The 15,794-nt window shown below is 38.2% G+C and overlaps 3 protein-coding genes across 3 annotated transcripts; 1 reads left to right on the plus strand and 2 right to left on the minus strand.

The window, feature by feature from the left end:
- Window positions 1-864: 864 nt before the first annotated feature.
- On the minus strand, window positions 865-1,843 carry LOC9330259 (putative F-box protein At1g49610). Its single transcript, XM_021010535.1, has 3 exons — window positions 1,347-1,843; window positions 1,274-1,315; window positions 865-1,137 (listed from the first exon to the last, which is right to left on the minus strand). The coding sequence occupies exons 1-3, from the start codon at window positions 1,773-1,775 to the stop codon at window positions 865-867; spliced, it is 744 nt and encodes a 247-aa protein (XP_020866194.1). The 5' UTR covers window positions 1,776-1,843.
- Window positions 1,844-8,363: 6,520 nt separating this feature from the next.
- On the plus strand, window positions 8,364-8,817 carry LOC9330261. The gene is made up of 2 exons (XM_021010536.1): window positions 8,364-8,723; window positions 8,794-8,817. Exons 1-2 carry the CDS (start codon window positions 8,364-8,366, stop codon window positions 8,815-8,817), a joined length of 384 nt encoding a protein of 127 aa, XP_020866195.1.
- A 4,374-nt stretch (window positions 8,818-13,191) lies between these two features.
- On the minus strand, window positions 13,192-14,953 carry LOC9330262 (putative F-box protein At1g49610). The gene is made up of 3 exons (XM_021011053.1): window positions 13,996-14,953; window positions 13,738-13,917; window positions 13,192-13,603 (listed from the first exon to the last, which is right to left on the minus strand). The coding sequence occupies exons 1-3, from the start codon at window positions 14,917-14,919 to the stop codon at window positions 13,328-13,330; spliced, it is 1,380 nt and encodes a 459-aa protein (XP_020866712.1). The 5' UTR covers window positions 14,920-14,953; the 3' UTR covers window positions 13,192-13,327.
- Between the last annotated feature and the right edge of the window lie 841 nt (window positions 14,954-15,794).

The raw sequence follows: 15,794 nt of genomic DNA on the forward strand, positions 1-15,794 counted from the left end.
TATATAATATCATATTTATAATATTTTATGTTATAAACGTCTAAACCGCCTAAAAAATCGCCTAGGCCCCGATTAGGCGTTCTAGGCGCTAGGCATTGGGTCACCGCCCGCTTAGCGCCTAGCGCTTTCTTGAACACTGCATAAAATATTATAAATATAATATTATATATATAAGTTATATAAAATGTCTATATAAAACTAAAAATTATGAAATTATAAACAAAACTAGATAAAACATTTATTTATATTTATATTAAACAATATATAAATATGTATAACTATATATATAAATAAAACTCTAATTAAAATTGAAAAAAATACATTAAACAAGATCTATGTAATTTTAGGCGGTCAAGACGGTTATCTAGGCGTTGCATGAGAGCCTAGCGCCTAGACCGCTTTTTAGAACACTGATTGAAACCAATGTAGACATATGATGATGACACTTTTAGCTAGTGAATCCATATTATTCAATGCATTGTATAGTCTATGGAGAGGGGGGACTTGTGACATAAACTGTTTTTTTCATTAATACAATTTGTGATTGGTGTTATGATGATGCTTAAATGGAGAAGAAATCAATGGTAAAAAGATATGAGGCCGTGAAAACTATAAATATTTTTGTGATAGTTTGGGGAGTTGGCTAGAAACATATTGATGCAATCTTTGTCAGATCAATTTTGAAGCTTCGTAGTTTGTTGGAACAACAATACAACATATCCGAGAAAGGAAAATAAGACACGTTAAAAAGCATTCTTTGTTTCTCTCCCCAACGTTTTAAAACAATAGTAGATGGAAGAGGTTGTGAATCAAAGCATGAGATGGTTCCAATGCTTCCTCAAAACAACAATGTCTCCATTGAGCTTAGCTCAACCAAGCCGATGTAGAGCTAAACTCAATGGAGACATTGTTGTTTTGAGAAAGCATGGGAACCATCTCAAGCAATTCTTCAAAATCTCTTCCATCAAGGTAACTTTCCAACCTTACGACCATTTTCTCTAATGCCTTTGTGGTTTTAATCATAAGTTCCATGAACGAAGCCACATGCTTTGACTCTACATTCCAATGGAAAACATTCCCAAAGACCCAGCAGTGATTCAGATTCAAGCCACACAAGTAGTTGCTAACATCCTTATCCTGTACAACAGAACATATTTTCGTTAATGCAAAAAACAGATTGTCAATATCTCAGATTACTGCTACAAACTCAAAGTGAAAGGACATGGTTCTAGCTTATTCAAAATCGGCAAAATAGTGAAAGAAATATGCATACATGTATGGTGTCCATGTCACAATCCATTGTGTGTAGGGTTAGCTTCTTTAATTCAGGTGAGTTTTGTAGCAACCTTAATATACCAGGAGTAACATATTGAGAGATCATACTTAAGGTAACCGAAATTCAGAAACAGATTCTCCACGTTTCGGGACATGGCGAACTCGATCCATTCATTGTAAGGAAGATCGACTACGGATGTGGCACAGAGCTGAAAAGTCATAATCTTGCGAGCCCTGTAGTGATCTAGGGTTTTTTCTACAGAATCAGCATCTAGTTTATAGCAATCATCGAAGTAGAGAGAAGGTGTTTCGAACCAAACATACCTCCATCGTTTGGACAAGATGGAAGTTCTTATGGCGTATTTGGTCTGAAATAAGGAGAGAATTTGATGGAGGATCACATCAGGCAAAGAGCTTATTGTGTCTAAATCTTCGGAGTGGTGGTTGAGGACTCTTACGGAGGCGGAGGCACCGTCTCTGTTTTCGCCGTGGTCCGCCATCGTAATTTTGTTTATGAGACACGTGTTGATTTTCACAACCTCCGTACACTCAACTTCCGATGAATTTTAGATCGTCGCCAAAAATAGCTATGTCCGAGCAATCATTTGTATAAGTAAATTCATAAGTCTTTGTAATTTTTTTGTTTTTAGAGTTTTTTATTTCTAACTACTAAAATTTCAAGTTCATAACTACAAAATTTATAATTTTCAAAACACTAATTTATTTAGATAAAATTGTATCAATTTATTTTTTTCTAAAATTTTAAAAATTAAAATAAATCTCTTTATAAATTAATATTTATTAATATAAATAAATTAATATCATTATAAATTAATAAAATACTATGATCTCAACATTGTTAATTTATGGAAGTTTTACTCTATGGTGAAGATGACACAGAATATTACATAAATAAATATTTCGGGATACTCTGAATTAAGATTATCAAAATATTGTAATGACATTCAATGTAAGCTATAAATATAGCCTATATAAAACTATTTGTTTAAGAAAAAGTTTATCAATTAATATTGCTAGATTAGGATTTTACTTAACTATCTATTTCGTCATATTAGTTTAAAATTATAGCTTAAAATTAATTCAAAAATATTATTCCAACGAATGTCATGATTCATTCCTAATAATGACTCAAAAAAAAAAATAATGAAAAAACATTCATCTACTATTTTTTTGAAAATGAGACTAGGTAAGAGTCCGTTCCATATAAAGATGAATCTTAATCTATTTAATTATATATATAGTTTTACTAATAGAAAACAAAGTTATTTTTAAATTTATTAAAAATGTTCACTACATTTCAAAAGAACATAATGGTTGTATTTAGTTTTATAATATGATTTCAAATACAACACATATATTAAAACATAGTGTCTTCCAAATCACCGGATCTTCCAGTCTAATTGGTGTAACCGTTGTGGGTTGATACCTAAATAATATTTTAATATAAGATTTATATATATATAATATATATAATATTTTTATCACTATTCTGATATATATTAATATAGGTATATACAGAAGATATATATTTTAGCAGATAAGTATATTTATAAGTTAGGTTCAAGTTTTTATTTTATCTATCAAGACAATAATTTTTTAGAATTAATTGTGATCTTTGTTGTGAAAAATTTAATTCATTAAAATTTGAAGAAAACAATATAATATAATTTTTAAAAGTAAACTAATGTTTTTTAGTATCAAACTTTGTTACCTTTAGGTCATAGAAAAATTGAATGATTTCTATTTTAATTTAATTAAATTAAGAAAATCTAAGAATTTAATATATAGAAAAATTGGAATAGTTAATTAGGTAATAATAAGGAAAATTAAAATATCGAAATTTTGTATGATATTATAAGAAAATCAAAGGAAATATGTGTTTGGCAAATGTGATAATGGTATTAAATATATATATATATATATATGTATGTATATACAGCCCCGTCTCGGGCTTTTGTACAACCTTAGGCAAAATACAAAAATGGGCCTTTTATTTATACGATATTTATAAAATACTAGTATTTGACCCGCGGTATACCACATATTTATTTTTTCTAGTCAAACTTTTAAGTAAATAATTTTTGAATGTTTTGTTTGAATAGCAAATGAGCGTTAATAAATTATTTTTATAAAAATGCGCCAAACAAAATTTTTGGACTTTTTGTTATAGAATTTTTTTTTTGAGATTTTTTTGAATTTTTAGTTAAGTTTTGGACCATTTTATAAATAAAATTTTGAATTATCTTAAAAAAATAAAAATATATGAGCCCTTTTATGTAAAAAATAGAATTTAAAAAATTTTGGGCCCTATTATTAAAAAATTTCAGGCTAATTTACACTTTTTTAAAAAAAAAATATGGGCTCTTTTACACCTTTTTTGATTATTTTCTACCATTTTACACGTTTTTTTATTATATTAATTAAGTTTTTGAAACATTTTGCTAATTATAACTAGGTTAGTTATTTTTTGGGCCTTTTATGTTAGAAACATTTTTAATTATGGGCCCTTTTATTTAAGGGACGATTTGGTGAGAGTGAAAAATGGGCAAATAAATAAGGTCAGAGACAATCTATTTGTCTACCTAGGAAGGACGATATAAATCATCAAAAATTGGGTCTGCAAATCAATCTATTTACGGAAAAACCATGAGGCGCGCGTATGCAAAAAAGTTGACTTCCGAAGCTTCAGCATTTAATGCACCGCAGGTGAAAGGACACTTATGCGGCGACAGAAGGAATGAATTGACGATGATGTGATGACTGCGCACGCATTTAATACTCATGTCGCCTGTTTGAAGTGAAGCAAACAGGCGGGAATTTAAAATTTTGAAGCCCTAACCTCGAAGCGTGGATGTTCAATAAATAGGGGAACAACGCCGGGCTATTTGGGTGTGCTACCGAGGAAAAAAAAAGCAAAAGAAAAAAAAGTGTAAGTCTCTACATCGGCAAGATAGATCAATAACAGAGATAGAGGTAGTGCTTCTTCATAAACAATTATAGAGTCAAATATTTTCCCAAGTTAGTAAGTCGGTTGTTATTGGTATATACAGGTGATTTACAAATGGAGGTGACAGACGAATCATATTCCGGTGAGGTTCGAGTTCAGCAAGGATGGTGGATGAAAGATGGAGGCGGTATGTGGAGGTTCGTGGAGTTCTCGGACAGGCCATCCAAATACGTGCGGTTAAGGGAGGGTGCTGGCGTGGAGGCAACCAAAACGAAGGTTATGACGGAGCTCAGCATTGACACGACGAAGGAGAAGATTGAGATGACGTACCAGATGCCGGAATGGATGGATGTTGATGAGACGGTGAAGCCAGTTCCGATACACATCGTCAGCGACGATGATATGGACATGTTCTTGGCGATCCGTGTGGATATCCATGATATGACACTGCTAGCAGTTCCAATGCCTCTAAACATGAGCCTCGAGATTGACGGCTTCAAAGTTGTTCCAGTTGTAACTGACCACAGCTTTGGGGAGGTGATGAGCAAGGATGAGGTAGCCAAGGAAATGGAGCGCAGAGCTGCAAAAGAGGCGATTGACGGCGTCATCTGTAGCCAACTACCACGGAATGACGGAGGAAGTAGCAGTGCACCTGGATGGATAGGGAGTACATACCTAGCACGAGGGTTCCCAACACTAACGTCAGCAGCTAGGCATTTCAGGTATACTGGAAATGAGCAAACCGTGAATAGGTCTCCAGTGAGTGTCCTACACCCAGCTGAAAGTTCAGACGGTGAGGAGGCCAACCTACGGGTGACGCGTTTGACTAGGAATATGTTCAAAGAATTTGAAAAAGGTAAGCGAAGTTAAATATAGTGCTCTATCATTCTAAGTAAATATCTATCTGTCCTAACAACCCATAAATTACCTAGAGGGCGAAGGAGACAGCTCAGAGCAGACACATGGAAGTGAAAACACGGGTTCTATACAGGCACCTGGGACGGAGAATGTATCGCAACCAGAAGGAGGTATCGGGAACGGTTATCCCATGTAAATTTTTGTGCAGCGGATATTATTAATATGTAGAGCTATATATTTTAATGTTTTGCATAATCTATATTTGTAGGGGGTGATGCGATTTCCGAAACATCAAACCGCCAATCTTCAAGCAATCCAACTGAAGGCTTGTTCCGATATCTAAACATGCCAGATGCGACCTTCGCTAGGGACGCAGCACCAGTAATCGATGATACAGACCCAGAAAGTAAGGGTTAAATAATTTTGTAGAGATCTCTAAAAACATGTAGGTTACGTGCACCACAACATCTATCAGACTAAATAGATATTTATCTGGAATTTTTATGTTACATTTGCACTCAGGCGGGGATAGAACGAGGATGGTTGTGCTTGATGGGGACTACGAAGGAGATGAGCTCTTCATCGGACGGGTATTAAGAACAGAGACAACTACAGGGTGAAGATAGCAATCCATGCGATAAATCGAAGGTTTAGCTTCCGTAATGATAGGACCACCAATGACGTGGTCATAGTCCGGTGTGTGTCTGACGCGTGTCGCTGGAGGGTTTACGTGGTCCGCCTGGACGACACAGACTATTTCCAAATCCGAACGGCTGAACTAGAACATACATGCCCAATTGAGGCAAGAAACATGTTTCAAAGGCAAGCCACCACTTCAGTCATATCCGAAATAATGAGATCAAGATACAGTGGTGTTGGGGTTGGTCCAAGCCCCATTGCACTCCGCCAGGCCTTGCGAGACGAGCATAGTGTGAATGTCTCATATTGGAAGGCGTGGAGGGCGAGGGAGCTAGCAATGGATATGGCGAAGGGTTCGGCAACAGGGAGTTTCCGTCTACTTCCCACATACTTCCACATGCTAGAGCAAGCAAACACGGGGACTATAACGGAGCTACAGACAGAGGTTGATGTCAACGGGGATGAGAGGTTCAAGTATTGCTTTGTGGCGCTTGGGGCCAGTGTGAAGGGGTGGAGGTTCATGAGAAATGTACTGATAATAGATGGGGCTCATTTGCGAGGTCGTTATGCGGGCTGCCTTCTTACGGCTAGTGCGCAAGACGGTAACTTCCAAATTTTTCCCATCGCGTTCGCAATCGTGGACAGCGAAAATGACAAGGCGTGGGAATGGTTCTTTAGCTGCCTAAAAAAATTCATTCCGGACGATGAAACCCTGACTTTTGTCTCTGACCGCCACTCATCAATTCATAGCGGCATCGACAAGGTATGTCTACTTAATGAAATAACGCCCCAAGAAAATACTTATATCCTTATTTGCGTATGTACTTGACTATGTTTAATATCAGTAGTTACAATAATAAATAAAAATGTCTAATTTCAAAAACATCTACAGGTGTATCCCGCGGCCTCTCATGGTGCTTGTATCGTACATCTGCAAAGAAACGTAGCGGCGAAGTTTAAGATACGCGTCCTAGCAGCCCTGATCTCAAAGGCAGCTAGAGCTTTCCGGAAAACTACATTCCACGAATACTTTGCGGAAATAGAGCGTTTATCTCCTTAATGCGCTGAGTACTTGATGTCAATTGGATTGCACCAGTGGACAAGGTCGCACTGCGATGGCAATCGGTACAACATAATGACCTCCAACGTCGCGGAGTCACTCAATGTCGTGCTAAAGGAGGCGAGAGAGATGCCTCTTGTGTCCATTCTCGAGTACATCAGAGGTACAGTTACGTCATGGTTTACAAAGAGGCGGGATAAGGCAATGCGTCATGATAGTGCCTTAACGCCGAAAGTGGAGGAGATTGTTAACAAAAGTTACGTGAGATCAACAGCGTATGAAGTGCTACAAATCAGCACGGATGTCTATGAAGTGAAAACTCCAACATGGTTATCTTATATTGTGGACCTCCAAAATAAATCTTGCACATGTGAAGAGTTCACTCTGCTCAAAATACCTTGCAGCCACGCTATAGCAGCTGCTGGACAGACAGACATCAAAGTTGAGGAGCTGGCTGCTCCCCACTACGGTACGTTTTTCTGGAGCTTAGCCTACAATGGCAGCATATATCCGGTGCCCGACATGAGCACTCTCCGCGACATACCAAATACAATTGCGACAAGGACAGTTCACCCTCCCCTGACCAAAAGGCCACCAGGTAGGCCAAAGCGTTCTAGATACCTATCAAGTGGAGAGTTTAAGGTAGTTAGTTGGTAGTAAGACGTATTATAGCAATGTACAAATTATGATACAACGCTACAATTGATAGTTGTTGTGAATTAATATGCAGCTGACGAGGAAGAAGGCGAAACGGAGCTGTACCCGTTGCCGTGGGCCTGGGCATAACCGGGCGACTTGCAAGATGCCAATCTAAGGGTTCAAGAGGCCTATGTAAGGTAAACCATCCTAAGTTAACAAACATAATATTTGAATACTAATTAATCAAATAGCGAATAATAACCAAATATAAACGCTTATGCAGATATATGGAGCTGCATATTTTCAATGTGTAAAGCAGCTAGACGGATGATTTCTTGAAGTATCGGGGTTTATGAGTCGGAAGCTTTTGTGTTTTGTTTGTAAGATAGTGAAGTAGATCCCCTCCGTTTAAGTTGTATTAGTATGGGTGCGAACATGCCTTCCACCATTGTCTTCAAATTATGTTGAACTTCTCCTAACAAGGTGTAATGCGTCGATCGTTTGAGTCCGCACGCCTTGTAATGTAATATATTTATGAATTCAGTTATGATTCTCGTTTAAAAACCGACTTCATATATAACCTACCTACGGCAAACATAAATATAACTGGAGACCTTAAGTAATAGCAACGACGGCCTATATTTGATATCAGTGACAATCCACCCAATAAAATACCATTATACAAAATCGCATACAATTGTAAATATATATTTGGAGGGCTATCCCAGTGGAAAGCAAACCTAATTTCGGAAATTAGGTTCGACAGACAACAACTAATCCCCACTGTGTGGGCCACATAAAGTCGAGGAGCCGCCATAAATACTAGCTACCCAACCAAGCCCCCAACCAAAAATACACAATCTAACCTAGATCTAGAAAAAAATGATTAGCAAAACTTCTGGAAATTCTTCGAGCTCTACGAGAATGACACAGACCACCATGCCGCCGGACCAAGGGTTTCTCTGCGACTGCGGTAAACCAGCAACGATCCGACAAGCATGGACCGATGCAAACCCAGGGAGACGTTTCTACCGCTGCGGCGCCGCGTGGAGAAGCGTTTGCGACTTCTTCCAGTGGCGCGACCTCGAAAAACCACACGGCTGGCAGAAAACAGCTTTACTGGAGGCGCGGGATGTGATAAGAGCGCAGAAGGAAACGATAAAGCTTCTTCAAGAAGCCGCAAAAGAGGAACCGAAAACCGAGGCAGACATTGCAAAAGAAGAGGGAGAAAGCTCGATAGAGAAGTTGGAGAAGGAAAACATAATCCTTAGGAGTGAACTTCAGGCAAGCCACCAAGCCGAACAAACGCTCCGCCACTTTGTTCTAATATCGTGGGTTGGGTTTATTTGTGTAGTGGCGACGGTCTTCCATGGATTAAGGTAAGACGAACAACAAACCCCGACATAAATGCGGGGCAGATTGATGTACTTATGTCTATAGCTAGCTAAATTACTAAGTAGAGTTCTATTTCGCTGTATCTCCATCAAGTACAAGTATCGATGTATTTTAATCTGTAGGTAGCAAACCTATTGTGCATTGGTCTGTTTCTTCGTATCTACTTCAAGAACCATCGCTAATATAAATTAATTATCTGGCTTATTTTGTAAAAAATGTTCTAATTTTAGTGTAATGTATAAGATATCATGTGCAAATGGTTTTATAAATGCTACACATAAAGCCGAACTTGTCTATGCTGCGTAAAAAAGTAGAAGTGAAAACACATAATAGCATTTGACCAAAAAAAAAAGAAAACACATACCAGCATAAGTGCCCGAAAACAGAAAAAACCTCTAAAAGATATTCACGCGAATAGAGGGCAACCAAAAAAATAGACAGTTATATAATCTAAAATATATGCCTACAAAAAAAATTGCATGTATACAAGCAAACATAGATGGATAATAACATACATAATGCTTTAAGATTGACAAATTAAATGGAAGCAATTATATAGTAATTAATATATAGCTTAGGGGGTAAAGAGTACATGGATAGGATCCGCAACATTGAAAACTAATTAGCAGCAAAACCAAAAAACATCGCGAATAAGGGAAATGTCCAAAAACACACAGCGTTGATAGAGAACATAGTTGAAGATAAAAAGCAAAAAAACAGACAGAAGAGTCGTCTACTTATTCAACAACGAGCTCACCGCAACAGTGCTCATAAAGCTCAACCGCCAAGCTTTCAGCCCGCGAACGGATAGCAGACTCGTTGACCTTGTACACCTTCTCCAACCCACCGAAGGCATGAGCCTCCATAAACAGAAGAGATAAGATCCCAGTATTGGAACGAACAGAAGCTTGGACAACAGAGGTATCGCGGTGGAATGCCAACGGCTCCAATGAAAAAGATGACATCATGTCATTGAGACCAACTTTACGCACAAAGTAGGGAAACATCTCGCAGACGAAATCGAGCTGGGGTTTCAATCGGGAGCCACAGCAAGCATCAGCATTGGGATCAAAGACTGTGAGCACATGATTACGCAAGTTGACCATGACAGCAATCCATCGATTCTTATCGATATTAAACGGGAAGTACAAGAAATCAATGTCAATGATCCACTCCCAACCATTAAGCTTAGACCTGTCAATGACCGCTGCCAGAACTTTAGGGTCAAAATCAAACAATTCTTTCCGAGAAGTCTTCTTAAACTTTGCATAGAGAACAGCAAAGGAGCCAGGGAAGTTAGACCGCATAAACTCGGCTCTAGGATCAGAGGCAGGATCAACATTGTTGAAGAGAGAGTCTCTCAGGACAAGAACACAAGAATCCATGACCTACAGGTAGGGCAAATAAGTAATAAAGTATGAAAATAATAAGGGAAGGAGAAACAGACATTGGTGCAGACCTGGGGAGAGTCTGGTGGAATAATGATGGGTATGTTAAGAACATCTTTGTCTTTAAGGACTAAACCCTCGCCAACCGATAATTCCCTACACAACAAAATATATGAAATCATAACCATTAACAAATGAACATACATCCCCATATGCAGAGTTCAATGTTGAATTAGAATAATAGATACCCAAAAAAGTGAACATTGAAAACCAAGGAAAGGCATACTTACATAGTCGGAACCAGATGCGTGATTAGGAGTTTGAAATTATCAGAAGAAGGGTCAATCTCAGTAGCAGAATCGGGGAGTTGTTCAGAGAATTGCACAACAGTATCACCTCCGGATGACTACAAATATAATAGTTACAAATCTATGAAATTTGGACTAAATATAAAGAACATTATAAGGGAAAGAAAACAAACCTTCTCCCCGCTTGCAGCCGCAGAGGAGCTGCCAGTTTCACCTTGGACAGTTGGAGTAGTATCCTTGAAAAATAGAAAGGATTAAGAAAAGAATGACAAGGAAGCAATGGTGTAATTAAATAGCTTTAGACAACATCCAGCTAACAGAGGATCAGGTTGAACCGGGTCCTGGTTTAGGTGGGAAACAGGACGGCCTCCTCCAGACCCAAGAGCGTCTACTACAGTGTTGACAATGTCTTTGGCAGCTAAGTATTCAGCGACAACAGAGAAAATATTTTGTTTGAAACTTTGCTGGAGGAGCAACTCCATCTCTTTGATATCAATACAGAGGTTTGCGTAAACAGCAGATTGAGATTCTTTCAGACCAGCCCGAATTTGGGAAGATACAGCAGCAAGCAACTTAGAATTTGGGTCGACACTATCAAACTTGGCACGCTGGGACCGCATCTTCAGTTTCTTAGATGAAGAAGCCTCACCATTTGACATCTCTTTAGGCAACAACTTGGCATTACATTTGCGTTTCCCTTTCTTGACAACACGAGAAGGAGGCTGCGCAGGAGCAGCGAGACCTCTAAAACCACCTACAAACATGTCACGCTTAAACACAACCCCTTCCTCCAACTGGTGAAGCATGAATTCAACACTGGGATCGCCAACTTCATCCGGCCAACTGCAATCCGCAAGACCCTCATCAACAACATCACCTTCCTCATTGGCAGGAATAATTGGAAGAACTTGGACCTAAGGGAAATTAGATGAAAAACAAGGTAAGATTAGATATAAATATGACTATATGGAGGGCTATAATATCAATTAAAGGTGTAAAGATATAAATAGATGTGAACAGACCTCCCCTTGAGCATCTAAATCCCAGACCTTATCCAGCTTCAACGAAATAACAGGAAACACTTCTTCACCACCAGACTCAGGATCCGTCGCATCGCCAACAACATCTAGGACATCTGGAACAGCCTCGACAAAAACAAGCTGTAAAGCATGGATAAAACCTTGGATAGCGACTGTTTCCTGCGCCAATTGATTAACCGCCCTGGACTTGATGCATTGCATCGTCATGTCAAAGCTGTATCGACCCCAGGGATAGTTCAAAAAAACATCAAGGCTGCGAATCATCTCAACATGTTCTTTAGGAATTTTCATGTTAAACGACCGGCGGCATAAAAGACCATCAACGAGCATAAGACATGCGTACTTAACCCTTAACTCACTGGTCAGCGTCCGCGGCCTCCGAAGCTTCGCCTGTAACATCTCCGCGGTGACAAACTCTTCGCCTCCAAATAGAGTGAACCAGTAAGGCGTAACACCAGGCGGACACTTGACCAGAGACTGATCAATCGGCGGCAGAGGCCTACAGTTTAGACCGGTTACAATTCCAAACTCCCACAGGGAAAACCTAAACGGTTTCCCAGCGAAAACAACCCAGATCTCGTGCCGCTTGACCACATCCAACTACCGCGTAAGCAGAAAATGAGTCAGTTTGCCAGAAAAGACGGGTTTAGCGTACATCTCAAGCAGTTTCCCAAAAAACGGACGGATTTGGTCAAGTTCTTCAGGCTGAAGAGCCCTCAGAACAACCCGAATGGTATTAAGCTTGAAATACTGATTGACCCTATCACCAGCAGGTTCTTCCAAATCAGCGAATATACGAGATGGTAGGCCACGGTTTTCCATATCTGACAAGCAAAAAAGATAGGGTTAGATATATGTTTGAAAATGGAAACAAATCTATATCAAAAAGATCCAGCCGTAAATTGTTTTGTAGAGTGCGAATTGAAAAAAGGATGTCTAATAATAAATGTAGATCTGGAAGAGAAACCCAAAACCAAAACCAAAACCCAAAGAGATATGCATGCGAGAACGGAAAATTTAGTGACAATAATTAACAAGAGAAAACCGAAAGAAAGAGGGCGAGTCGAAAACAAAAAATTTAGAAACAATTTCGGTAAAGAAAAGCAATTCTGATCTACCACCGACCGGACGAGACTGAGGACGGATGCGAGGACTTCCGATTAAAGCAAAGAATCCGACTAAAACTATTTCAACTGATGTGCGAAATTGAGAGCTACAGAGGATTTAGAAAAAGAAGAGTTGAGAATAAAGAAGAAGGTTTATCGGTGCAATGAATAGTATTGCCCAGACAGATGACAGTAGAAATAGGGTTAGGGTGCGAGAAGGCGGGATATCGAAGGGTTGGACAGATGGACACCCAAACGTCCCGTCTCAAAAATAATAAAGTAACAAAAACATAATGCAATGTTTGAAAATAACACGCTATTCGACTGGGAATTTACGCAGTATTAATTCGTCTGACATAAATGAAGACTCATTTCCGAAGGCGCGTGGGGGTAAAGTCGGAGAGTTTGGTGGCAAAATATATATGTTGTTTGGGCCTTTAAACGATTAGCGAGAAATTTAATTTGGGCTTAGAATTCTATTTTACACCTAATTATCTCTTTATTTAATTAATTTGTTTTTTTTTTCAAATCATACAACAAAATTATATAATAAAAGACTCTTAAAATTTTGGGCCCTTGGAAAATGCCCACTCTGCCATGGGTCAGAGACGGGGCTGTGTATATATAAAAATAAGATGAGAAAACTAAAGACTAAACACTATGTCTCGGATTGGTTGAGCTAAGCACAATGGAGACGTTGTTGTTTCGAGAAAGCATTGGAACCATCTCAAGCAATTCTTCAAAACCTCTTCCATCAAGATAACTTTCCAACCTAACGACCATCTTCTCTAATGTCTTTGTCCTTTTAAGCATAAGTTCCATGAACGAAGCCACATGCTTTGACTCTACATTCCAATGAAAAATATTCCCAAATATCCAGCGATGATCCAGATTCAAGCCGCGCAAGTACTTGCGAACATCTTTATCCTGTACAACAGAACATATTTTCATTAATGCAAAAAACAGATTGTCAATATCAGATTACTGCTACAAACTCAAAGTGAAAGGACATGGTTCTAGCTTATTCAAGATCGGCAAAATAGTGAAAGAAATATACATACAGGTATGGTGTCCGCTTCACAATCCATTGTGTGTAGGGTTAGCTTCTTTAACTCAGGTGAGTTTTGTAGCAACCTTAATATACCAGGAGTAACATATTGAGAGATCATTGTCTCAAGAGTCAAAGCTTTAGCCTTGAACATCGGAAAAGGAACACCGCGGACCTCGGAAAGTGATAAAATCTAACAAAAAGCACAGACATTTAGTTAAAACCAAAAAAAAACAAATATCAAAAAGAAAAATGACACTTGAAAACATACCTTAAGAAAGTTTTCCCCAAAAGTAAGCTTGTCTACGTTCTGTAACTTGTCAAGTATCTTAAGCACCATGTCTTGAAGAAAATCAGCATTCAGGTTGTCAAGTGCGCAAAAGCGAATGTCTAGTTTGGCTTCGTTTAAGGACGAGACATCAACAAAAGCACTTGATAACTGAGAGTTTTTCAATGTGAGACAATGGATATGCGGTGACATAATGTGCGTTGTCCCTGCAACACAAGTGGTACGAACGATTTCTAATATTTTCAGACTCGGTGATTTGGTGAGATCAAGAACCCTCAGTTCATCACAAAATTCCAGTTTTAAGCTTTCGAGAATCGGACAACCAGAAATAATATTAGCATTGGATTCATCAGAGAATTTGCAACAACGCAAAGAAAGCTTCTTGAGAGATTTCCAAGAAACAGAGCATCTGGGAATCAATTCAGAATATTTTGTCTCAATGCTGAGTTGCTTGACAGAGGAGTTGATGTACAAGGAATCAGGAAATTCATACTTAAGGTAACCGAAATCCAGAAACAGATTCTCGACGTTTCGGGACATGGCGAACTTGATCCATTCATTGTAAGGAAGATTGACTCCGTAGGTGGTACAGAGCTGAAAATTCATAATCTTGCGAGACATGTAGTGAGCTAGGGTTTTGTCTATAGAATCAGCATCTACTTTATAGCAATCATCGAAGCAGAGAGAAGGTGTTTCGGACCAAACATGCCTCCATCGTTTGGACAAGATGGAAGTTCTTATGGCGTATTTGGTCGGGATTAAGGAGAGAATTTGTTGGAGGATCACATCAGGCAAAGAGCTTATTGTGTCTAAATCTTCGGAGCGGTTGTTGAGGACTCTTACGGAGGCGGAGCCACCGTCTCTGTTTTCGCTGTGGACCGCCATCGAATTTTGTTTATGAGACATCTTCTTGAGTTACAAAATTATGCCCCAATATATATTACTGAATTTTTAAAGCTCATTACTATAAAGCCCATTAAACACTATAAACCCAATACAGTTATTCTCCTTTTTATTGGGTTCTCTTATCTCATCTGCGATCGGTCTTTTTAGATATAGGCAATAAAATAAAGTCAATGAAAAAGTAAACATTAATTTATGTTTTATTGCCTAAGTTCTTCAAATTACTTTTTGGTCATAAACATGCTATTAATTTTAAAACACATATAAATTCTATGTTATGTGAAGAGAAAAAATACTAACTCAACATGATTTACAACATTGCCAATATACTCAATTAGTAATAAACAGGCACACGTGTGGGGTAGGGGTAACTTGTGTGAGTGGAAAGGTTCAACATTCTATTAGCCTATAGGTAGGCATTGGATCTGATGTTAGGGTAAAAAAAGTTTCACAAGATCCAAGCCATGTGATGTGCATGCAGTCTTGTAATTGTAATAACCCCCTTGCCCAAGTTTTATTTTTAACCCACATTTACTTCTCATATTTATTGCTAGTAATTGTTTTCACCCATTTGGAATTTCAAACTAATGAACTTCGTGTACATTTTCTTAAATTTTACTCAAAACAAAACAAACAAATACCATACCACCCGATGAAATCTAGATTAAGCACAATATAAATTTATATATCCAAAAAAAAAAAAAAAAAAATTTATATATCCATTTGTTCTAAACGTACAAAATAAAGAAGCTCCCTTCAATAACAACAAAAAAAAAAAAAACCTGTATTTTCACATAACTAAAGACTCAGTCATCTTTTACCCATTCTTTTGCTCTACATCCATTAGTTTCGCCGACCACAGAGATAATATTAGCGAC

Source organism: Arabidopsis lyrata (genome assembly GCF_000004255.2).
Source record: "Arabidopsis lyrata subsp. lyrata unplaced genomic scaffold ARALYscaffold_1, whole genome shotgun sequence".
Lineage (NCBI taxonomy): Eukaryota > Viridiplantae > Streptophyta > Magnoliopsida > Brassicales > Brassicaceae > Arabidopsis > Arabidopsis lyrata.